This window comes from Glycine max, chromosome 18, assembly GCF_000004515.6.
Source record: "Glycine max cultivar Williams 82 chromosome 18, Glycine_max_v4.0, whole genome shotgun sequence".
NCBI lineage: Eukaryota > Viridiplantae > Streptophyta > Magnoliopsida > Fabales > Fabaceae > Glycine > Glycine max.
In genome coordinates this window covers 41,956,509-41,982,469 of record NC_038254.2, presented here as the reverse complement: position 1 = coordinate 41,982,469, position 25,961 = coordinate 41,956,509, and the positions used below count along the sequence as shown (strand labels likewise).

Sequence of the window (25,961 nt, the reverse complement as noted above, 5' to 3'; positions counted from 1 at the left end):
TTTCAGTAATACATTCCTTTTTTTTTTTCTCCCTTTTTTGCCCATTTCATTAGGAGCAAATCAAGCGTTTACTAAATGAAGGACACACACATAATTGAGGTGTACTAGTGGACAAAGTCTCAAAAGACCATACAATAGAGGATACATGGGAAGAAGACAGAAAGAAACTAGGGGGAAGAGAGAATAGATTTTGTTTCCGTTGGAAAATTACGGGGAAATCTCTCGCACAAGTGAAGGATTGTGAAAGTGGGAAGAAGTGCCTTTTAAGCAAGCAACCATTGTTATCAATTTGATAACAGTTCAAATAAAATGTACAGTGTCCCCCCGGGATATATCTAACTAGTAGTGAGAAGACAAACAACGGGTGTGATCACAGTTGCTGCTGCATGTGCAAACTCAATCAGTAGTACATTTATAACAACGCAATAAAAAGAGGAAAAAGAATGAAAACTTTTTCTTTCTTCCTTTCCTTTATGCTTTTCTCTGCCTCATTTTTTTCAAGTATTATGAGTTTAATCTCCTTTGGTTGTAGTAGTGTGTTTGATATTAACACATGGCACCCCTGCGGCAGTTAAGAACACCAGCTCCAGAGGTGATGGTACCAACCAAAGAAGACGATTTTGCCCCCAAACTTGAGGCTCTGGCATAGCTTGCTGCAGCTCCTGCTCCTGATGAAGTGAAAAAGGCTCCATTGAGCAAAAGGTCTCCTTCAGATCTCCAATTCCAACTTTTCCATACGGATGACCCCGTGTCCACTCTCTTTGTCACCTGTCCACATTGAATTTAAAAAATTTAAGTAAAAAGTTCATTACCATGAAGAAAAAATCCCACAGCTAACGATATTACATGTAAGTATGTTACCTCTTTAGCAAAAGGGTTCAGAGGGGCGAGGTATCTGTTGCCCTGGCTATTAATTGTGGGGTTAGCACTGCCTCCAATTGCATACATTACCCAGTGGGTATAGTCGTTGTTAACCACGTGGAAATACCCATGCCTGCACCTGCATTATCAATAATTCATCCATTGTTAGCACAAGATACATAATCTATGATTATTATATAAGGTTCGAATCATTACATGCCTATGACCTTCAATTTTTTATGTAACTATAGAGAATTGAAAACATATCTAAATGTTTTCAATTTATGAAAAAGTAGTTAATTAAACTTAATTATGTGTTATAAAAAGATTGGCTAAGACTATGATGATGCAGGACTATATAATAATTTCTCCCATCACAGAGGTGACTCCTAAGAGGCTAGACACGTGACATGAGCTGGAAACTGTAATTTTTTCCTTTTTTCTTCATAGTACTAGAAATTGGTCTATTTGTCAAAGTTTTCACTTAATGGACCTTTTATTTGGACTATTAGATGAACCTCCTTTTTGAGTCTGTCAAAATTTAAATGGGCTTCCAAGAACCCAAAAGAAAACATCAAACAATCGGGCCCAAGGCTCATGACACCAATCAAATACTCAAGAATACTAATATCTGACACCGCCTCTCTCAAAAAATAAAAAATAATTAATGATAAATTTTAATTAAAACGTGTCGATAATGTAAAGATATTTTATTTAGATTACTGTCACATATAATAAAATTATTTATTTTTATTATAATTACTCATGTTCAAGTGTTTCTAATTGTTTCACAAATTTTACAGTGAAAGTCATTAAAAATTAAGGTCTTAATAAAAGTTGCTTGCTTTAAAGATCGATGTTAGTTACCTGGGCATTCTTTGGATAAGTCCCTCCCCAAAATGGTTGTAAGCAATGGTTACTTGCATCTGCTTGTCGCGGACATAAGAGTCACTGTGACCCAGTAGCATAACCTGAACAATTATGAACTCAATTAAACATGAGGAATATAAAAAATACTTCAACCAAAAGGAACATTGTAATTGAAAGCTAAGAATTGAGAATGAATCAACCAATGTTATATACATACCTCGTTGTGGTGGGTGAAGTAGTTGTTGGAAATAGTAATAGCAGTGGACCCCATAACAGCATCCACAAGCCCATCAGCGCAATTCGACAGCGAGTTATGATCAATCCAAATATGACTCGAGCCAAAGATGGAGATCCCATCTCCATCAGCAAGGGTCCTCCAACCATAATGCGAAGGAGAGCTCCGAACCATGGCGTTCCCAGTCACCTTGCAGTCATGAATATGCAACCCATGGATGATCACGTTGGTGACGAACTGTATGGTGATGCACGCACCATAAGCGATGTGGACGTTCACGCCGCGGCCGTCGATGGTCTTGAAGCTGTTCATGATGAGTTCTTGCTTTAAGGTTATGACCATGTCGCGCTTGAACACGATCCAGAGGGGGCGGTCCTGGATCACGGCGTGCCGGAGGGTGCCGGGTTTCGGGTTGACTGGGTCGTCGTCGCCGGGGTCCGACACGACGTAGTAGCGCCCGTCGCGGCCGCCGATGGCGTTGCGGCCGAAACCGATGCCGCAGTTGGCTAGGCGCTTGCGGCGGGCGTACCACCGCTTGTCGCACCGCCAGCAGTCGTCGATTGGGTTCCCGGACCCGCATGAGAAGAAGTTCAGGTTCCTTCGAGCCGTGTAGTTGCGTATGCTCCTGTTTTAGGTAAATTAATGATAATTAATAAATAAAGTAAAGAAACAAAGCACATGAAAAAACTAATTTAAACATCATCCAAAGGAGTCATGGATGTGATGCAGTGGACCAACTTCACTTTTCATTAACACTAAATAAATTCTAGCTTTCTACTTTTAATTTGTTATAGTTAATTCCTTATTTTTTTTGTGTGTTTTTCATCAATTCTAGCTGAGAGTTTTTTTTTTTTCCAAATGACTACAAATTAATAAAAATTGACTTTTGACTAAGAGTTTGCATCTATTCTTTTTAGAAAAAAATAAAGTATTCCCTAAATTTGGAGAACTTTTTAGGTTATCTTACACTACTATTCATTTATAGTCCTAACCAATGTTTATACTAATGTTTAAATTTTATATTTTAAGAAAAATTAATAATACTTAATTATTCATCATGTGTTGTATCGAAAAAGGTTTATGTATCATGTGGAGTTAATGGGAGTTATAATAGTCTACACTCACTAAATATTGTTTTCCTAGGTGTATTGGTTGAAGAAAGGAGATAATACAGGGAAATAATAAAGAAAGAGAAAGAAATTAATAAAATGATATAATGAAAAATATAAAGAGATAAAAAAATAGTGCAAGATGGAAAAGAAAGTGAGTATATATATATATATATAATAGCTTTTTTATTGTTCAGACATATAAATGGATTATGATGAATATATAAGGCTATTATTATTAATAAATTAAGTACATCTATATGCTCTTAAATTACATCACTTAACTTTTGTCACCGACTAACGCAAAACTGTATAGGATTCTAGCTAATTATTAATTAATGATGATTAGCTATCACAGTGTCATGCTGGTGTGTTATTAAATGATGACATACATGAGAAAATGAATTGAAAATTGAACTAAATTAGTAATTAACAGTTTAATAAGTATGCAAGTGGGTATGAATTACTAATATCGTTGATGTCCCTGCATGGCTAAGATGAGACTAGTGGGTGGGTCATGTGGGTCTATACGGATAGAATGATACGGTGCATACGGAAAATCGGGGGTTGGGATCAAGCATAATTTATCTCTGCTAGGAAAATAAATGCCAAGATCTAGTTGCTTAGTACTTTTTGGGGGTGTCGGTGGGGTGAAAAAGCGTTATTATTAATTAAGTTCCTGATTCATGGTTATTTAATAAGCTCATGGGTGTCTCATTGTATAGCATAATGTGTCAGAGACACAGCAGCTGCTGCTGCTGCTAGATCGGCCAAAATACAACTATGACTAGAAAAGTGTTAGGGTGGAACCAGATCTGATCTGCAATTTGGAGCTATTTCTTGTAGACAGGCTGGAGTGAGGAACCCATTCATGTGCATTGCCCCACCCTGTTGGAAGATATGTGGGAGTGTGGCTACTGCATAAGTTCCTAATTAACACTCTGAATTCAACTTTGGATATTTGGTTCTATTGGGAAGAGATATAAAGATGGAAAAAGGCAAATCAATAATACAAAGAAAAAGTCTTTATTTACTGATTTGGAACTGTACGTAGGACCAAATTAATCATGTGGAATGGATGATGCAAATTATTTTATCCGAGGCAATTGGAGAATATGGAGAGTGACTCTCATGATTTTGATTTTCATCAACCATTGAAAGCCCTTAAAATATACTAGTAGTAGTATATAAATTTAATCAGATATAATATATAGCATAAAAATATGCAAGGATTGAGTAGTAAAAAGACCGGTATTACTCATTTACTCTAACCATCAAGAACTTCCTCTAGGTCATATATTAATTAACAAAGAAATTGCCTACTATATTTTAACTTAGACAATGTATATATCCCATACATATAATTAAAATAGTTTTGTTCACCAAAGCAAGCTTAGAAGAGATTTACTTTCATCTACTGTTCTATACCAATGAATGTGATTAGCGAAGCAATTAAGGGGATCACTATTCTACAAATGTGAAGAGGAAGTTAAATGACAGGTATACATAAGACACAATGACTTATTGAAGTCATTAGTCAAGAAACTTGGATTTTTTGGTACAAAATGGTGTTTGTACTTGGAAAAGCAATTTTCGGATAAGGAAAATAAATAAATAAAAAGACGAGAAAATTATCATGAGCCAGATGGTCGGATCACGCGACACCAGCATGTGGTTAAGCTGGCAAATAGAATATGAACGCTTCAATTTTTAAGAGATCTCATCTGCAAAGAACATGGTGGTTGATTCCTTAGAATCGAGTAAGAGAACGTGAAGAATTAATTAAAGCAAGAACTACATTTATTAATTAGGAAAAAAAGAAAAGAGAGGGAGAATTTTAAAATTAATGGTACCGTGACTAAAGGGAATAACAAACCGGCTAAATACGTCAGAGTGTGAAAGGCATCAAAGAATAACAAGGGGTCATTAATAGGGAATCAAATACTATTATTTTTCTCGTTTTCTTACACATGATACTAATTAACATCGTCGGGTATAAAACTATACAATTATCTTCTGGTATAGTTCACTTAATATTGTGCACTACTCTTTAAGTCAAAAATACTGATACTTGGATTAGTTATTAGTTCCTGGGCTGGGAATACCTTATGTTAAAAAAAAATAGTAATACTTTAGTACCAGTAGTATAACATAAAGTTTCAGAAAAATGGTAGGTCCTTCCCAAACAATTATTAGTTTAGAATTCTTTAGATGTTATTTTCTAGAGGTGATATTTGTTCCAACAAGGAAATTTGCTCTAAATTCCCTTAGCATTGTTTTGATGTGGATATTTATCACCCTTGTACAAAAATAGGCATAAATTTTGGGGTGAGCCCAACAATGGAAAATCACATATAGCTAGTAGCTTTCAACTAACACAATAGCTAGATTAACCACTTTGACAGAGTTTTCATAAAAGCGAAATTCACCAAAAAAAAAAAGGTTATCCAATATTATTCCAAAAGGAGGATTCACGAGAAATTAATAATCAAGGGTATTTTCCTTCTTTTGGTCATGCATCCCAATAATTATTACTACATTAATTAATAGTAAAAGCCAAGTGGATTTGCCGTGCTGAATCTGTGCTGAGTGCTGATCCTTCTATTCAGTTAAATGATCATGCATGTGAGCACTCTTCTCTAAGTATAATAAAAATTAAAAGAGACCTTAAACAGATAAACTAATCTACTAAGCACATGACCTATCATGAGATGAGATACTATAGGAACCAATAATATCACTAGAAAACAAAGCAAAAAAATTATATAATAAAAATTAATTAATACACAGAAACAGAGGAAAAAGAGAAAGAGAGAGAAATCTTACTCATCAACCATGGAAGCAATCTCCTCTGGATTATCAACTGCATGTTCATTCAAAGCACTCCCTGACCTGAAAATTTGCAAACTAAAAACGATCAACTACACTCTACAAAGAACAGAACAAAAAAAACGACACCGTTTAGACCCCGAAGTAAAGTAATACTAATAATCAAAATAAGCTCCTAAGATAGAAGAATTAATCAACGGTTCAGATATTTCAGATCGGATCTGACCGAAGGGCCTATATTAGTTCCCTTCCGAGCTCAAAACACAGCTCGCCTAATCCAACGGCTCTCACAACTCAGTTCCACGTGGACGGCCAGATTATAAGCACCACGTAGTAGCAGAAAACACTAACCTTTCTGCCATTGACGAATTCTTCAAGCTCTGCACTTGCAACTTCTCTTCTTCAACCACATCCCTGTCATTCCACGAGAAACCGAAAATTAGTTCACATTCTAATGTTTACCAAAGAAATAAAAAAAAAATAATCTAAAAGAATAAAAAAAATCGAAATTCAGAGAATTTGCAAGCAGGGAAGAAGCTTGAAGCTTGAAGGTGAAGCTTTTTTTTTTTTTTTGCGAAGATACCTTGATTCCGTGGCTTCATGTTTCTGCATCTCATTGCCGCTGACTGCGTTGGCGGAAGCTAAAACCAGCGCCGCGAGCAGAATACTGAGAGTGAACAATTTTGGAGACAGCACCTTCATTGTGCTTCTTCTTCTACTTCTACTTTCTCTGCGTGCGCTTTCGCAGTTTGTGAAAACACAGTACTCTATACGTTGTTGTTGATGATGTTGGTTGTGATTGTTGTGTGTAGTGAGAGTGAGAAGAGAACAAGGAGGAGGAAATGGATATGGAGGCAGAGAGAAAGGGGTTTAAATAGCGAGGCACGTACATGGGAGTAGGGAGAGGTTGGGTTAACCATGGTTAAGTTAATCAGGGAAATGAGTAACCACGTGTAACCAACTTACCACCGCTCTAACTGCCATTAACTGCTTTGCTTCTCTCTCTCTTTCCTTTTCCGACGTGGCGACTCTCTCTTCTCGCGTCCCTTCCCTTCCCTTCTTCTATTTGTTTTTGAATCAAAATTATAAATTTTCTTAAAATAAAAGGATTTAATGTATTTTTTTTAAATGAGGATTAAAATAAAAAAAATTGATAGAAAACTGAATATGTTAATTCTAAAATGAAAGAATCAAAATTATAAATTGTGTAACAGACCAAAATTGCATTCAACTTTTTTTTGTTTGTTAAATGACCTTTTTTGACAAAATGAGAATGCGGTTTTTTCCGTACTACGATTGTGAGCGACGTTGTTAGAGAAGAAGGAAGGGAAGGGGCGTCCTGAAATCTTAGATAACTGTACGAATTGTCTCATTATTAAGCAACGTGCCATGTTCCTTTTTCTATTTCGGAAAAAGAAATAAGTCAAATATCACAACCTGTCCACTGACACGTGTCCTTTTCCGGATACGTGATTCCATATTTGTTAAATCTGAAATTCGTTGTTGGACTTGGATCTCCGTTCTTTTCGGTTGCTCTCCAAAATCTAAAATTAACAAAAATTTGCCAAGTTGGATTAATCTAGTTTAGGGATTAAGCCACCATGATTGAGTTATTAATGGAATTTAAATAATTTGAGTTATGTCACGCATTTAAATACTATTGTCATCGTTGTAAAAAAAATATTCTATTTCAGAATTGATTCGAATAATTTATATCAGCATAGCTTGTATTTCTAGCAAGGGGAGTGCTAATGGTCTTATTTCATACGAAACTTAAAGGAAATGTATGTGTCGCAAAAATAGTAATGGAATTTCTACAACTGTAAAATGACATTTTCTCATAATGTTTACTTATTAAATAAAAAAATTAGAAACAAATATATTACTTTGTCATTTAAGACTTCTTTTTTATATAAGGTATCAGGAGGATTGGTAGAATAAAATTATAAGAGAATATAGTATGATAACAAAAAGATTCAAGTAAATTCAAGGAATTAGTTGAAGAATGTAAGAAAAGGATGCATATTTATTAAATTGTACGTTTGGATTCTTAATTTTATGTTTAGAAATTCAAAAGCTTTAATAACCATTAGATATTGAGATACTCATCATCTTCTTCCTTGAAAATTTAGCAAAAAACGTAATTTGAGTAGGGTGATAATGCGATCATCAGTATGCAAATTACAAGATTATCACCTCTTCAATTTCTTAATATTTCACTTATGAATTTCTTGCTGTATACAATGTGAGAATCAACGTGGTGATGGAGGAAAATAGAATCAGAGACGTATGTTTTTTTACTTTGTTTCTGGCCAATCAAACTAAAATCCTTTTTTGCGACACAAGCCGCTAAAAAGAGCATGCCAAACGCGAGGCACTCCAAGGTCACTTCTATTAAAATAATAAAGATCAGTGACAGCCAGCTAGATGCATGGATATGGATCATTATACACATGCAGGTGCAAAAGACGCTACATACTTTCGGTAAATTCTAAATTTTGAAACTTGTTATGTTGTAAATTCTCATGATTAATTAACTGTATCTGGAAATCAACTAACTATATAACCAATATTACTAATTTATCTCTCTATTTATATTTCCCTCTTTATATATATATATATATATATATATATATATATATATATATATATATATATGGAGTTTTAGGACTGTTATTATAAAAAGTTTTATAATATTAATTAAAAATTATTATGAGTATATAACTTTTAAAATAATTATTATAAAAATCAATAAATTTATCATAGAATATAATACATGTAATTTTTTAAAATGTCACTGTAATTTAGTTACACCAGTATTAGTGAAAATTATTATTACTGTCAAAAATTGTTACTAAATATGTTTAAATTTTTTTGTTGTTTGTGATTGAATTGTAAATCATTTTTTACACGGTTAGTATAATATAGATTATTGGCGTACAATAATTTTTGTTAAGAATTATTGAATATAAATGGACTCAATAATTTTAAATACATTTCTTCTGATGGTGATTTTCATTAAAAAAAATATATTAATTTTTTAATTAGTACTCTTTAGATACATGTTAACAAAATTCAATATAATGTCTGCAAAATATATAGCATATATGAAAGAAATCGTGAATAAAAGAAGCATATCAATTGTCAATCCAGTGAGGATGACAGTGTTCTTGTGCTTTTGTGTTAGATAACAAAGAAGCATCTCATTTAAGCTGGCTTTTAATTAGTACAAGAAAAGCATCGTGCTAAAAGAGTCATGAGCACTCTTACAAAGTTTCACGATCGGAAAGGTTACATCATAACAACTTAGTTAAAAGCTTGAAACAAGTTTGTGTCTCTCAAAATTAAATGTTTCTCAGAGATAAAAACTTGCTACAAGGACGATTTCCAGTTAATTTTGTTTTTTCCTTCATTGCATTCCCTATAATTTTCGTCTTTACACTTTAGTGACTTTAATTTATTGCTTTTGATTTTCGCGATGTGCAATTTATGTCAAAGCAAAGGGTGTAGGCCATCCATCTTCTTGCACTGGAGTTTATCTGCCCCACAGAAAAAGAACAGTGCATCTTGTACTAGACACATGCAAAAGAATCACGAAATCGTTGTTAATTAAATATAATTAAGTTACATGCATTTGATGTACGACTAGTTCCGTTATTCTTATCCTTACCATTTCATTGTTGAGTTCAATTCAATTCGCAGGTATGAAAGGTGGAAAAGTACAACTATGGGGGCTAGAGTTTTTTTTATCCTTACAATTATATATATACACACATATATATAGAGAATGCATCACATGAGAATAATTATTTTATGTAAGAATGAAAATAATCAAAGATAAAGATTAAAACATTTTAAATTCAAACTAAAAACTCATTTAACTATAGAATCTCTACAAGATTTATTTTTTAAAAAATTAAATATATATCTTAAAGATTTAATTTATGTCAATATCTCCACCACGACCATCACCATGGTCGTTACCACCACCACCATCATCACATGATCACCGTTATAATCACCGTCGTTACCACCAACATGATTGTTGTTGTCGTCGTCGACGATGATGGTGATGATAACAACGACAATCATGTTGGTGGTGGCGACAGTAGTCATGGTGGTGGCGGTTGACAATCATAGGGGTGATTGCGGTGTTGGCCATGATAGTTGTGGCAGTAACGATCATGATAGTGACGGAGTCATGGTGATGATAGGTTTGAGATTTTTTAGGACATCATTAATTTTCTGTTTGATAAATCTTGTAAAGATTTTATGTATAAATGAAATTTTTATTTAAATTTAAAATGTTTTAGTCTTGATCTTTCATTTTAACCTAATGGTTGAGATTAACCATTGTAATTCTCGCATAAGATGATCATTCTCATATGATACTGGCTATGCACTAGTCCTTTCATTAGTCTTAGGTGAATACTACAATGTCAATGTCGCCATCTACGTAGCTTGTTTGCAGCTAAGAGGCACAACGAACAACTCTGATACCAATTGATAATAACCTTGGGAGAATCACACCACAAAAGCTAGCTATTGTAATTGGAGAGTCCAAGGTCTTATAAACCCCCACACTAGAATCTCATACTTCTAATGTGAGACTCAAGTCTCATACCTTACAGTTGGATCCTAACCATTCTTATTGATTTTTAAGTACTAATGTGTTAAATAATACAATTTGTCTCACTACTAGAAATAATGGTTTTGACATCGCTAGCTTAACATCGATTTTTGATAAAATCTATGTTAACAAAAACATGGTGGCATACTCGTAAAAAAACATAAGTTTGTTAACAAAAAATCGATGTTAACATGTGCTCGTTAACATTGGTTTTTAAAAAACCAACAATGAGTTGGTTAACATTAGTTTTTTTAAAAATCAGTGTTGTGTTTTAATTTTTTTTTAAAAAAAGCCAAACCTTTTTCACCCACTCTCAGTCTATTCGTTCCACAAACCCTTTTCACTAGAGCGCTCTGTATCAGGCCCTCTGTCTCGCGTCCACTCTCACTCCCACTCACAGCCAGTCTCGCTCCCACTCACAGCCAATCTCACTCTCGGTGGCCACTCTCGAAAGGTTAGTGTTTGTTTTCGATCTAGATGCGTGTTTTGTTCATTGTTTATCTCTTTTTTGCGTTTTATCATTAAAGAAACAGAGATTATTAGAGAAAGGCACAATGCTAGTGTTTACTCCTATTGATTTTGTTCTTTTATTGAGACTATTAGAGAAAGACACAATACTAGTGTTTTCACTGATTGTTCTTAGTGTGGCTGTGTTTGAGTACCACTTTGATGGGTTTGTAAAAATATACAACTAAAAAATTACTTCAACTAGGGTAATAGACCTAAGAAATTATACATGCCCCTACAGTGTTTGTAAAAATGTCTGAAACACTTTTTTGGTCATTTGGTACCTGTAACATTCTGATTTACAAAATGAGACATTTGTTAGTCATTTGGTACCACTAGCCAAGCCAAGCATATCAATGATAAATTATAATACTAATATTGTGATTTGGACTTATTTTTGTTTAAGCAATTGTATCCTGTGAGGTGTGATTTGTCAGCTGCTACTGTAAGAAAAGGAATAGAAGAAATCAGAATTGTTCTCTGTGTGGCTATGTTTGAGTAAGGAAGCTTGCCTTGTGAAGCCATTGTGGAACTAGAGGTGTGTATAAATATTGGCCAAATTAATAATTTGAGCTGGAAATATATGGATGGTAATGCCTTAATTTTTTGTTAATATTCACGGGATTACTAGGTCTTGTGTAGTAGTATTTTTTTTATGATGTCCCTTCGATATGTTTAATTGGTAGTTATATATCTATTCCTGCATTTTCTACCCAGTTTCATGTATTGAAATAATTAAGTTGGACTATCTATTTTCTTTGTATTTTTGTAGTCTTTCTACAAGATCGATGTGGATGGAACACTTACCATAGTTTCTCCCTCTCATGCAACAATGTAGTACCTACTAGCTAGTTATGTTCCTAATTGAAAATGTGCATTGTGTGGTGTATAATGATCAATGCTTTATTCACAAAAATAAAATAGCAATAATTAACCCGATCAAGTGAAAGCATATATATACATTTTTTTAAAATAAAAATTGTCATGTATTAATGAATAAAAATATTAGACAGTAGAACTTTTTTATTGGTATAGAAAAAGAAAAAATGTAATCCATTGCATACCCAAATGTGGATTTGATATGATCCAGTCGTTGTTCCCATAGTTATAAATTTTTTTTATACATGCAATTACTAGGTTGATGTTGGTGGGAACAAGAGTAGTAGTATATATATTTAATTAATTTGAAGTTTAAAGTTAAAGAAAAAAACAACAACCTCAAAAATAAATTAGAAGTTGTTTAAGAATTATAGTCTAAAAGTTTCTTCTAAATTAAAAAAATTGTTTCCTTGTCACACGTAGATTATTTTGAGATCTTGTTAAAAGGAAAAATTGTTTCTTCTAAATTATAACATGTTCAATGTAATTTGTAGACACTTCTCTTTTTCCTCTTTGCATCATGATTACCACATTCATTGTTGGAGACTGTTAGTGAGCATCATCACTGGTACGAATGTCTTTTATACTTTTGTTAGGCTTTTTTTGTTATGAATCATTCTTTACCTTGTTTTATGTGATTAATGACTATTGCTTTATACATAATTAATGTTCATTATGAGTGAACCTTAGTTTTCTATTTGAGATTGAATACAATGATTCTTATGGATAGTTAGGATTAATCGTTGTATTGAATCTTGAATTGTCTGTTTGGACAGTTTGGGAAAAGTCATTTTTTTTGTAATAGATTCATACGTATAGGTTAACTTTATTTTCTTAAATTTGATGAAATTACGGCATAATGCATTTCACTTTGTTCTCTGAGTGCATACTTGATTGTGGTGGAATTCATGTCACCGCTTTCATGTTGTGTACTTGGAGATCATTGGGAAATGTTGCCGAAATTTTGTCAAATCTAAGAAAAGAAAGTTAATCTTTATGTGTGAATCTACTATAAGAAAATGTCTTCCTGACTGGGATAATGCCACACCTTTAATGAAAAAAGTGAGGTTTTCATGCATGGAATAACTTTGTGAGTATCACAGAGTTATTAGTTAGATGGATCGAAGTTGGATGAAGATATTCTTGCAGAGCCCTGCGTACGAGGAAGGCGTAGAAGAGTTCTTGCAATTTTCCTCTGAAAGAAGTAGACCAATTGAGGATGGAAAATATTTATATCCTTGTATAAACTGTTTGGATGAGAGACGACAAGTACTAGACGACATACGAGAACATCTTCTGTGTGAAGGGATTAAGAAAAATTATACGACATAGATATGACATGATGAATTGACAGACATGTAGAAGGGATCCCAAAGTGAACCGATTGATGTAGAAATGGGAGATCAATTAGAGGATATGATTCATGATCTTGGACAAGCGTCATTTCAGCAAGCACATGCCCCTATGTATGATACATTGGAAAGTGATTCGAAGAAACCTTTGTGTCCAGGATGCAAGAAATCTTTGACCCTGTTGTCAACGGTGTTAAGTCTGGTTAATGTCAAGGCCAGATATGAGTGGAGTATCCAAAGTGAAATATGAAACAAATCCAAACTTGACTTAAGATGTCAAAGAAGAAAGAAAAACTCTAAGACCAAACCTTGGAAGTTTAGAAGACAAGCAGTAAAAGCTAAAATAGAAAGCATAACTAAAAAAGGAATGCCAAAAAAAACAAATAGGAAGATATAAGAATTAAAAAAAATTCTTCTCTAATGTTATATTTTTTTTTACTAAGTATAAACCACTACAATTATGCAAAACAAATGAAAGTATTAAAAAGCAACAATAAGCACACACTAGAAAAAAGTGCTATTAAATTTTGATTATAATTTTTTTAAAACTTTTTTTACACTTGGGTTCTCAGATTTTTTGATATTTTTATTTTGACCCCAAAATATTTTTGTTTTTTGCACTTTGGCCCTCATATTTCTCTTTTAGGACCATAAACTTTTTATATTTGCAAAAATGCCCTAACAATCTCCAACAGAATTCTTTCTGGATCAAACTCACAATTTTTCTAGCAGTACTATGAATGTCATGAAGAACATGAAGAACAACCCAAACTCAAATTATGACCAAATAAACTCCAAATTCAACAAAAAGATAGGGAAATCGAAGGCACATGCAAGATTAACTCAAAAACACACAAGAAACACACAAACAAACAAGAATCAAATGAAAATTAGTTTCTCGTTTTTTTTCTAGAAAACTCAAAAATCAAAATGATAGAACTACAACTAATTGATGGATATAATTTCGAACTGTTCTCCGAATTCAAGCTTTGATACCACGTGATGCAATCCAAGCCATGGATGCTTGGTTCTGATCGTTTCGGATGCAAATTAAAGATCCACCATTGTTGACCTTCCAAGAACTCAAGAATAGAAAAATATAAAAGATGGATAAGATGAAGAAGATAAATAGAACGACACCGCAATCCATGGAGAATCGATAAGCCGAAGAAGGATTCGCCACAAAGGAATAACTTCTTTGATAAGAATCAATTTGGTTTTCAGTCAAAAACCAAAGAAGAGGTTAAGCTTCCTCTAAGCATAAGCTTAATTTCAATTATGTCAAATGTTTCTAAAATTAAGAGTTTTTGAGTATTTATAAAACTAGACTTAAGAAGATCACTAAGCCTCTAATAAGGCCTATTTACATCAAGCTCAAGCCCATTACACAAATAAACAAAAATTAGGAATTTTCATAAATTCACATTGAAGGTATGCATTAAGGCCAATTTCTCCTCGAGTTGGAATTGGGCGAAGCCGGACAACTTGCGCTAAACCCATGCATGTTGTTCAACCATCTTCAACATGCTCCAATTCAGCTCCTTGTAATTTTCTCCTTCCTTGTCTTTGAAGAGTAGTCCATCCTTGATCCTCTTGGCCATATCTTCTTGTAGAAGCTTGACTCTAGACCTTGTCATTGGCCCCTTCAACTCATGAAATGTTTTTAGGTCCTTAAGCTCTTTGGATAGCCCTCTATCAGTATTTTCATATCTGGTGTATTCTAGATTAATGAATTAGCTAGGTTGCTGAAGAGAAGAGAAAGTTTGACAATATAAAGAGTCCAAAGTTGGACAATACTAGGGTCAATTGTTGATCAAAGTCATGCAATGTTTATACTACAGTGATTGGGTTGTTTAGATTTGCTTGCGTTAGTAAGAGTATTTTTTGAAATCTTGTAACTCAATGAACCAAGCTTTGCAAGAGATGGATATTTTTTTCTTATGTTGAAAACTATAGAAGAAATTCTCCATTAAATACTCAGTACTTTATTAAATATTACATATATATAATAAATACATATTTATGAATGTAGTTGCAGAATATCTCTTAGGGTGCAAGCCCAAGGACACTGTTCTTTGAAGCTTGGACCAGGCTTATAACTAAATGAGCTTATAATTTAAAACTAGCTCTTTAGTTGCTGCTCATATTCAAACTTAAATGTATCCTTATGTTTCTCAATACATAGCTTTGGTCAAATGTTCAATACTTGCTGACCCACTCTTGTAATAAAAGTAAAATTTCAGCACAAGGTTTTAGGTGTGCTCATGATTTTTCTTGCTTAAAGTCTAAAAGGTTTTTCCCATTAGTTGGTGTGTCAAAGATGTTAATAGAAAGCATTCTTAGAATCCTAGGCCTTATTCCAACAAGTTAAGCTTTGGGGTAATTGTATTACATGTAGTATGATTGTATGAGATTGACTTACATGACTTATGAAGTGTTTTGATCCTTCATTGAACATTCTACAAAGGAAAAAATATTTTTCTCTTTTTAATTATTCATATAAATGTCAAATATAATCATTTACTAGATGCAAACCACCATATTGCTAAGAGATGGCTTACACAAGCTCCCTTGTACTCATTGCTTGGCCTTTTTTTGTTTTTGTTTTTGGTTTTGTGAATTTGTTGCTTCTGACCTTTGTGTAACTTGGTTGTTTCATAACTTGCCTTTTTCATGTGTGCCAACAACAATGTTGCAACAGGAAAGTTATTTGGGATACCCCTTCGTGGTACTCATTGCCATGCCTTTGATAGTTCATAAATGGTGCGTAACCAATTTACTAAAATTTGTTGAATATTTGGTTTATGTAAAGAATTTGCAATAAGCTAGTTGTCGCTTGTAAATTATAATATAGCTTCCCTATATAGTTGAAAGGATGGATTTTTTGTTTAAATCTATCCTTTCAACATGTCTAAAGGCACAAAATTGTATTTGATTGTTTGTAGTCGTTGTTTTTGACAAGCATAGTTGGAAATTTGTCTTGGAAGAATTCAAGGTACTGCTGTGAAATTTAGCAGGAATACGTTTAATTCATAAAATTAAAATCAGTGCAATTCGTTCATACATTTATGAACCTCATCAGGATTCAAGATGGAGTGCGACAGTTGCAATTGTAGAAATCTGAGGGATTAGATGAAATTTATCCTATTCATTTTTCAAAATAATATGTAGTCCGACCCCATTTGAACATTTAACTTTGACGAAATGAAACTATGAAACACTATGGTAGGTCCCCTACAAGCGGTGGTCCATTGCACAAGACTCCCCACTTGGGGATGGGGTTGGGGTCTAGGGAGTGTAGTTGTACACAGCCTTACCCCTGTAAATAGAGGCATTGTTTCCTGAACTGGTGATTTCTAGATCCCTTTTTTTATAAAATGGAGCTTCAGTCAAAAAGTTGGCTTGTAAATTATAGCTGCCTTTATGTGATTTCTGTTGTTTGTGTTATTGCAATTTATATGGCTTGAAGCAAATGAGGCACTATTTGTTATATTTCCTTTGCTTACTTTTTTTGTGCATAACCTTGATGAGATTACTCAGAAGTCACTTCACAGAAAAGATGGTTCAAGTACGTGTCATGATTTTGTTAGTCTGGTTCAAACATGGCTGAACAAAATTCAGGTTCCACGATACAAACATTGACATCCTTAATGTTGTTTTTCTATTGTGGTTCTTAACTACCTTCTGTTTCTGTTTTTTGGTTTGTGCTTCTCAAATAAAGAAGGCTTACACTAGAGTGAAAGGAAATATAGAAGAAAGGATTTCTAGTGACACATTCTTTCTCACACTCACTTTGTTATTGGTTGAAATTCATTGAAAACTACAAAATTCGGAGAGAGAATCATTAAATGAGAAGTGGGACCTTGTAAGATTTATGATTTCCAAAAAATTTAGCTAATAGTAGACAGTGCAGTCAAAAGAGTGTGCCTACAAAGTGTGTTGCTAGCATTTCTCTAGAAGGAAACTCAAGAAGGTTGCATGAATGCATGGTGATCTATTTAGAATAGAAAGAAAAATAATCAAAGACAAGGATAATAAGCTTTTAAATATTTTTAGCTATAAATTTTTTCTGCTAAATATTTTTTCTGTCAAGGTTGATTATGTTATCTACATATGTGTTTGATCACATATAGCACATTTGATGTGGGTCAACCAAGAACTTGCACACCAAGTAAACAATTTTTTTTTGTGTGTGTTATGGAATGCTCTAACAGGTTAAAAGGACATAGTAATAGAATAGTAACTGTTTGAGATTTTGAATAAAAAAACATATATTTTCTTTTGCTTAAATGCTAAAGGTTCAGATCTTTGATATAGTTTAGGAGCCTCATCATGTAAGTGGTCAAATGTTCAATACTTGTTGACCCACTCTTCTAATAAAAGTACAATTTCAGCACAAGATTTTGGGTGGGTTCATGATTTTTCTGGCTTAAAGTCTAAAAGGCTTTTCCCATTAGTTGGTGTGTCTGACATGTTAATAGAAACCATTCTCAAAATCATGGGCCTTATTCCAACAAGTTAAGCTTTGGGGTAATTGTATTACACGTGGTATGATTGTATGAGATTGACATACATGACTTTGTGAAGTGTTTTGATCTTTCATTGAACATTCTACACATGAAAGAATATTTTTCTCTTTTTAATTTTGTCACTTCCATTATTCTCACACATCGAGGAACAATTTCATTCTTGGAAAGCGGTGTTTGTAAAAAAAGGTAAGTTTTTTTTGTGGAAAACTTTTTGCTAACTATTTTGTTGTTCTAACTTAAGCTTTTGTTTAAGTCCTTTTAAGGAGGAAAAGAAACCATGCTTGTATAAATAATTTTGTTTTGGTATTTTAAAAGTTAACAATGTGGAACCATTTAATATTTCACAAAAATATTATAAACCACTTATTTAGATTTTATTTGGTTTCCTTGTGACAACAGGAGCAATTCAGCCTTAGAATGTCCAACATTCTAAGACAGTTCTTAGAATGCTGACATTAATATTCTAAGACGATGAATATTGGTCTTAAAATGTTACTCTTTTAAAACGATTTTTAAATAAGAACTGTTTTAGAAGAATACTATTCTAAGATAATTTTTAAGGAATCATCGTGAAATGTAAAGATTTTTCACGATATTACTTTCAAAGATGGTTCAAAATTATCTTTAAATATATATAATAATTGATGTAAATTTTTTTTTCTGATAGTGCTAATCTATCCAAAACATACAATTTTCGTTTTAAAAGTTTTCAAGAACCAATGACATAAAGATGGATAGAGAAAAGATTAATAGTCTCTCTGAGGAACCTTATCCGGCCCCTCCCCATAAGGATTATCATGAGGATTATTTCCCTAAAGATGAATAGAGAAAGGATTAATATATAGTATATGTATATAAGCCTACCCGTTTCCATCCCATTTGGTTAATATATCTTATCCATGTAATTATTATACTTGTGACACGTAGATAATATTCACTCGAATATTAACTTTAAAAAGAAAAACAATTTAGGTATATATATATATATATATATATATATATATATATATATATATATATATATATATATATATAAAACATCCGAGGCTTTAATTTTTTTTATCAAGTTATTATCTAATTGTGGGAAAATATGGATTTCATTGACAGCTTGGCCTCAACCGACTAAAAGTTTTAGTTCATTTATTATCTTCAACAACCTCATCATAAGGCATGCAATGCATTTGTTCTCACAACCTTCATTCGGGCATACATAGTCGCTTCCCATATTCCATATAGTATAAACAAAACATGGTTCATTGGATAACGACTAAGAATATTTATCGGAAGTTCTAGAGTATTTTCTCCAATCCCGAGTTGCAATGAATACATGAATGGTCCAAGCAAAAAGAATAATTTTTAACTAGTTCATGAAGAATGGATATTTTAGCCATGAATTTAGTTTCTATCTGAAGTCAGATCAGGGCACTATACGGACCTATGTCAAGGAACATAATTAATTTATTAAGGACAACTATATTGGAATTTCTTTGTATTTACCAATTTAGTATGTATGCTTTCTCCTATACTTTCGCTTTAATTGTTTACATTAATTAATTAGTCATAATTTTTTTTCAGCCACAAGTAATTATTTACGTAATTCAGGATCAAGAATGATCAAAAAATATATTTCCTAAAGTGGAGTTCTTGTCTTTATCGACACTTGTCTTAATGTTGGAATATACTACTATTTCAAAGTTCTAATGGCGGGCCCAATCAATCAGTGTACTTGTCTTATAAATCAACACCTGGTCATTATATGAAATGTAACACGAAATGTACGTTGTCACGAAAAAGAAACGATTGCATATGGAGTTTGACATTTTACATGATTTGAAAATAAAAACTAAATTAAATTAACACATAAAGTCCAACAAAAAAAATTTAACACTAAAAATAAAAAGGCTTAAATTATCTTTACCATTTTAATTGAAATGAACTTCATAATATATTATTTAAGATTCACTTGATGATAAAATAAAATAGAGGAAAGAAAGAAATCAAATTCCATTACTAATAAAAAATTAACAATTAATATTTACTGATAAGAAAATTTATATACTCTCCAAATATTTCATGCATTATATTCATGTTAAAAATATATAATAGTTATAGAAATATAAATTAAAAAAATAAATTTATGAGAAAATATTTAAATATGAAAATATAAATTTCTAAAGACTGCTTTCAACTATCAAAAATACGACCATAATTAATTTTAAAAATTATAAAATTTAAATAAAGAGATGTTTTTCTTATTCTTTAAGGGGTAATAAACAATGTTTTGGCCACTTTCGAAAGAGTGAAATCTAACTTAATATACAGGATGTATAGTGGGTGAATTTTCGTAACAAATGAAAATGTCAAATATATTTTGTTTTGAGTTTCTCTCATATACAAATACATTTAGTTTCATTTAATAATTTTTATTAAATATTAATAAAATTATTATAATATTTCTTAAGAAATACTTCAAAACTGTAATTATAATCTACTTATATTTATTTTTTAAGAATATTTAATTTTCTTATATATAAATATATTTTATTATATATTCTTAAATTATTTATTTATTTTCTTTATTTTTGAAGAAAAAAGAATAAAAAAATCTATTTAAAAATTACAATTATAAATATTTTTACAAATTAATATCTATATAATTTGACCCCTAAAATATATTTCTAACTTTGTTCGTGTAGTGAATCTAAAAGAGTGAAACTTATAATAATACCTTGAGGTCAGCCGAAAAGCTAATTAGCTAATGTGGTTTCCAATAATAGAGTGATATAAAATTATATGACAATATGAGAAATTGAAGTTTAACTGTTTAAGATTAATGGTAATTTGTTATCTAAAAAAAGATTATTGGTCATTTAAATGTGTTTCCTAAATGTCAAAATATTCAATTTATGTCTTATCTTTTTAATATAAATTATATTAACTGATGAATTCGTCTTTGAAAAGATAACATTACTAAAACTAAAATAAAACATCCCATTCCAACTAAAGATAACAATACGGGCAATACCATCTGAAGTCTGGACGTCTTTTTGTTTTCTCTTCTTTTGTTTTTTCTCTTCCTTGGTGTTTGTTACTCAAAATTCGAATTTGTGGTTTACCAAACAAAAAAAAAACATCCTGAATTTCGTATACGTTGACATTTTTAAGAAACTAACAAGCCTTAAAACTGACACATTAAATTAAAATTATTTGCTTTATATTGAATTGACTTGCAGCTAAGTTTAAGACTAGTTTATAGGTGACATTTCCAATTTCCAACCGTAGCACGAAGAAAATTCACATGGTGCTGCTCATCGCTAATCATGGAAATGAAGAACATGTTCATTCCCACACTTAATCTCTGCTGATACCTTCCACGATTGACGCCATGTATTTGTGAACTTCAGGTATAAATCTCAATCGTTGTTGTTGTTGTTGTTTATTTCAATTATAATTTTAAGTCTTGCTAGCTAACATACTTCGAAGCACATGCCTTCAAACGATCAACATATAACCATTACGTGTCCAAATTCAACTTATTTGTGCGATGTGGACTTGATGAAGATTGCTTAAGGTGATTTATGTTGCATTAGTTGTAGTGGGTGGGTGGAGGCGTGGAACATTTTGTGGTTAATGGTTTAATGCATTTGCCAAAGCTGGCCACTTTTGGCGTCCCAAAGAGAGATGAAGATTGAAGAATTTTTCAGTAATGATTAATTAACTAAATGTATGGTCTCATTCATCAAAATTTGGTAGCTAGTCTTTTATAAGATATATATACGAGTTTTCTCAACCATACATACAAACTCATTACATGCTATAGTTTATATGACTCCGCACTTAAAATTAAGGGGGACAAGGTCATTTCTAAAATACACTACAGATGAGAAAGTGATGTCATAGTCATATATTCACTTTGAACGAAGTTCACATCCGGTTTCATCTTCTCAACCATAGTTTGTCACCAAAAGACTGGGTAAATGTGCACACTTTCGCTGACAAGTGTGCTGACGAAATTAGTCAAGATATATATAGTGATAATAATAATAATAATAATCAGACATCTCGTAGAAATAGACATTTTATACCCTATAATTCTTCACATTCTTGAATCCTAGACATTGACTAGAGCCTAGAGGCTTTGGCAGTACATGGCCTTAATTTCAGGCTAATGATTTGAGTTTTGAATTAAGGCACTGAAGTTAGTGCAAAATTGACCAATTTCAGCCCGAAACGGCCTATAATGTTGAACTGGGCTACATTAACCCATCAAAGCCAACCCAGCAATATTAAGTTAATTTACCTTATCGAAAGAGATTTATCATTTAGAAGTATTTTAATTAGGTTATTTTTGTTTTTTAAGCGATTATTGTACTCATGTGTAGGTGTTATTATCACTACTAAAATAAATATTTTTGACGGTTAGGCGTTTGAGAAGTGTATTAAATGTCCAAATAATAAAATCTCGGAAGTTCGAGTGTCGATTTTCACAGGGATTTTATGTTGTACTTATCTTGAATACTTTTCAATTTATAAGGGAAAATAAAGAAAATAGTAGAAGAAAGAATATGAAGTAATAATAGGGAATAGAGAGTAAAAAGCAAAGGATTATAAACGAAATAATCAAAAAAGGAAATCAATAAGATGCAAATGTTAGGACCTAGCATGCCTTGTTGGCCTAGGATGTATGAGTTGATGATTTTCTTTATCAATGCAATTAGATCTATTCTACTCACATCTATCCATGTACTTGCCCCTGATGCCTCACGATGACAAACCTATTTTATTTACCTATTTTATTTACCTATCTCCCAAATGCTTTTGAAAAGATTTAATAAATAAAATGCATGAGGATTAAGTTCTAGATGTTTGCATGAAATGCATGGGCATAAAAGTGTCATTCTATGTCTAGCAATGATCTTTTATGAAATCTTTTCTTTTTGTTCTATTAGTGGTTATGCTCTCCCGAGCATCTAACTCCTAAAATGATACATGCATATTCTCTTTAAATCTTAATTAGTGGTTATCCTCTCCCGAACATCTAACCCCTAAAAGAATGTAAAGACAAAAATGCACGATAAAAACAAAAAGAATAATATAATAGAAAAAACTTGGAAGGAATCTTTTGCATTGAAAAATCTGAAGTACACTATACATCGCTTGGCTTTTTAGGCCTGTCAGGCCCTAACTAGGGGATTAGTCACTCATGGCCATGGGAGCTTTACAATGAGAAGGGGGGGGGGGGGGGGGGAGAAAAAAAGGAATACAAATGATAAAAAAAAAAAAAAAAAAAGTTCCCCGGGTTTAGGGAGTAATGAAAGGGCTCTGAAACTCCGGGGGTCGTTTCCCCTTGGGTGGACTCTTTATTTATATATGGGGGAGGGGGCTTTGGGGCCTCGTAAGGCCCCTTAAGGGGGGGCCCCCCCCTTTACCCCTTCCAATTGGGGGGTTAGGGGGGTCAGATTGTGCGCTTAGCGAGCTCCTCTCGCTTAGCATGTGCTGCTTCTGTTGGATCGTGCGCTTAACGCGTGCTACGTGTTTAACGTGTTTTGTTTTCAGTTGTGTCTGCTTAGCCTGTGCTGCGCGCTGAGTGTGAGTAACGGACTCTGACTCTCGTGCTTAACGCCTTGCTTAGCACCTGTCTCCTCTGGCTCGCTTAGCATGAGCTGCGCGCTAAGCGAGAGAATGGGCTGGGTCTTTCTGATTTTTTTCTTCATTATTTCCTTCTTTTTGCTTTTAACACCTCTAGTTTTTATATCTACAGCCAAAATTCACGAAACATCAATTCTTTAACAATTAAGCGCAAATAACTGATAAATAATTATTTTTAAAGCCAAATTTGCTTAATTTTCTATTATCAAAATACAATTATTTAGCACTGATCAAAATCCCCCAAATTAAAACTTTGCTTGTCCCTAAGCAAATAAAAAAATTAAAAGCAGGCTCTGAATGCTCCAACACTGTCAATGGCTACAATTCCTCGGATTCCTTCAACTGGTCCTTTCTGCATTTGTCAAAATCTTGTAATGGAAGCACAAATAACATCAAGATGAAATTGGTTAGTATCGGAAATCAACCAAGTTGGCTTGCCTTACTTTCCTCACAAGGTTAGTGTTTCTCTCTGCTCACAAGTGTCTGGGTGAGTGTTTGAATTTTCTACGACCTGCAATTTAGATTCCCAAGTTTTGCACTTCATCTCAGTTAAGGTTATCAATACTTACATTTGGTGGATCACTAAGGACTTTTATTGACATATAATGGGGCCTGACTAAATAAGAAATCATGGTTTTTTAGGGATTTCAAAAACTTAGGGTTTTAAGAGAGCACTTATCCTAGAAAAACTTTCCCTTATTTTGCTTAGGCTTATTTATTTCTCAGCCTTTATTATTCTAACATCACTTTTTGCTTAGAAATTATGACACCTCCCTTTTTCTTCCCTTATTTCAAAATTCTCTCTCTCCCTCTCTCTCTCTTTTTGAAAAGAAAATGAAATACTTTGGGCTTACAACTTTTGAGGGTGTCCTATTGTGTGCTGCTCTACTTTTCTGAGGCAAATTCCCTTAGCAATCCCCCAAATTAAGGACCTGTCCTGACTTGAAACCCATATGCTCTCTTAAAACCCTAAAAGAATATCAGAATTAAGCTCAGGGGTTTTATTCAAACACATCATCATTAATTTTGGCTCAATAAGGGTGCAAGGGATAAAATCAGTATGCGTTGACTTTTTGGCTGAGTAGCTAGAATAAAAACAAACATGGCCTTGATCATATCCATCTCATGTAAATAATCTAATAGTCTAAGAATGATGCAAAACTAGGAACTTAAAAACAGATGTTCTCTCAATTAAGTTCACACAGGTCACCGGGACAAGATAAAGTTATCGGCTTACCAGACAATGATCTCTTTCCATCAAGCTAACCTTTTCTCTCTTTTGTGATTCATGTTCCACTGCTTGACTGACTCTTGCTTCCAGGAACCATTATTTCTACAATATCATCATGCAGCATTTCAAGTGTTGAATCCTTTCTGAAAAAGCTCAAAAGTAACTTCACAATTTATCAGGCAATTATTCAATGACAGAAAATGAAATACTGATTACCATTATTTACAGACCCATTTTTAAGTTTCAAGAAAACATCAAAATCAAGAACTAAAAACTAAAAATGACAAAATCAAAAACTAAAAACATTAGAAAGCATATAAAAGAGACTAAGGCCTTGTGTCTTCACCTAAGTCTGCCCATGCCCCCCAGTCGGCGGTTGCCAGGTCTGCAATGAGGTCCTCATCGACTCCGGCATCATCTCCGGCTCCAGAAGGCTCTCCCCCCTATTAGTAGAGGGATGAACTCCTGGCCATGTGACTTGTTGAATGTAGGCCTCTGGAGTCATGAGTGGCGAGTCCATCTTCAGATGAAGAGACAGCCGATGCAGGTCCTGAATAATGATCTGTTGTCCCTGGTACAAGGACCTGAGCATCTGGCTGTGCATGTCGGGTGGTGCTGAAGTGGATGTCTGCGAATGAGAAGCGGCCTGAGAAGGTGGCTGAGAAGGAAGAGGGGCATCTGGTGCTGGTGCTGTGGCTTTGGTGCGAGTGCGTCGGGCCCCAGGAAATGTGATGGATGGATCAGTGGGGTTCCAACAATTCTTCTTAATGTATGCCAAGTTGATCACAGGGCTTAGTGACTCAAAAATCACGGTGTCAGAGACAACCCCTTACATGCCACACAACACTGTGATCAACACCGGGAATTCAAGCCTGGAGGTGCTGGACTGGGCAATCTGGCTAATCTGTAGAGAAATGAAGCTTCCCAAGTCCAGGTCCATCTTCATTACTAGTTCATATATGAGTCGTACCCTATCAACATTCAAATCAGAAGTATGTGAGGTAGGAGTAAGATTAAAATAAGAAAATACACTTCACGTCGTTGCGAGTGTCGTCAAATCCTGGTGTGCACAGAGCTGCTGCGATGGCTTGATGGTCGGGATGCATGTGGAGGTACTGGGAATAAGCTGGATACTCCTCTCCATTAGCCAGGATGACAGGGATGTCGAGGAAGTCGTTAATTGTCTCTGCGTCAAATCTGACGACCTGTCCTCACACCCTATAGAACCTCGGGCTCCTATCCTCTGGGTCATACAAGTTGAAGTAGAACTCCTTCACCAG

General features: G+C 33.5%; 1 protein-coding gene across 1 annotated transcript; it reads right to left on the bottom strand.

Annotated features, from left to right (window-relative positions):
* On the bottom strand, window positions 1-7,227 carry LOC100809277 (probable pectate lyase 8). Its single transcript, XM_003552104.5, has 7 exons — window positions 6,488-7,227; window positions 6,256-6,318; window positions 5,902-5,967; window positions 1,949-2,591; window positions 1,729-1,832; window positions 862-1,000; window positions 1-768 (listed from the first exon to the last, which is right to left on the bottom strand). The coding sequence occupies exons 1-7, from the start codon at window positions 6,604-6,606 to the stop codon at window positions 547-549; spliced, it is 1,356 nt and encodes a 451-aa protein (XP_003552152.2). The 5' UTR covers window positions 6,607-7,227; the 3' UTR covers window positions 1-546.
* Window positions 7,228-25,961: the final 18,734 nt, after the last annotated feature.

Bases quoted from the DNA above. Each gene is read 5' to 3' on its own strand.
- LOC100809277 (XM_003552104.5), bottom strand. From the start codon at position 6,606: ATGAAGGTGCTGTCTCCAAAATTGTTCACTCTCAGTATTCTGCTCGCG. The intron at 5,968-6,255 runs GTTAGTGTTTTC...GCAAATTTTCAG, and splicing joins AATTCGTCAATGGCAGAAAG to GTCAGGGAGTGCTTTGAATG. The intron at 2,592-5,901 runs GTAAGATTTCTC...TACCTAAAACAG, and splicing joins ATTGCTTCCATGGTTGATGA to GAGCATACGCAACTACACGG.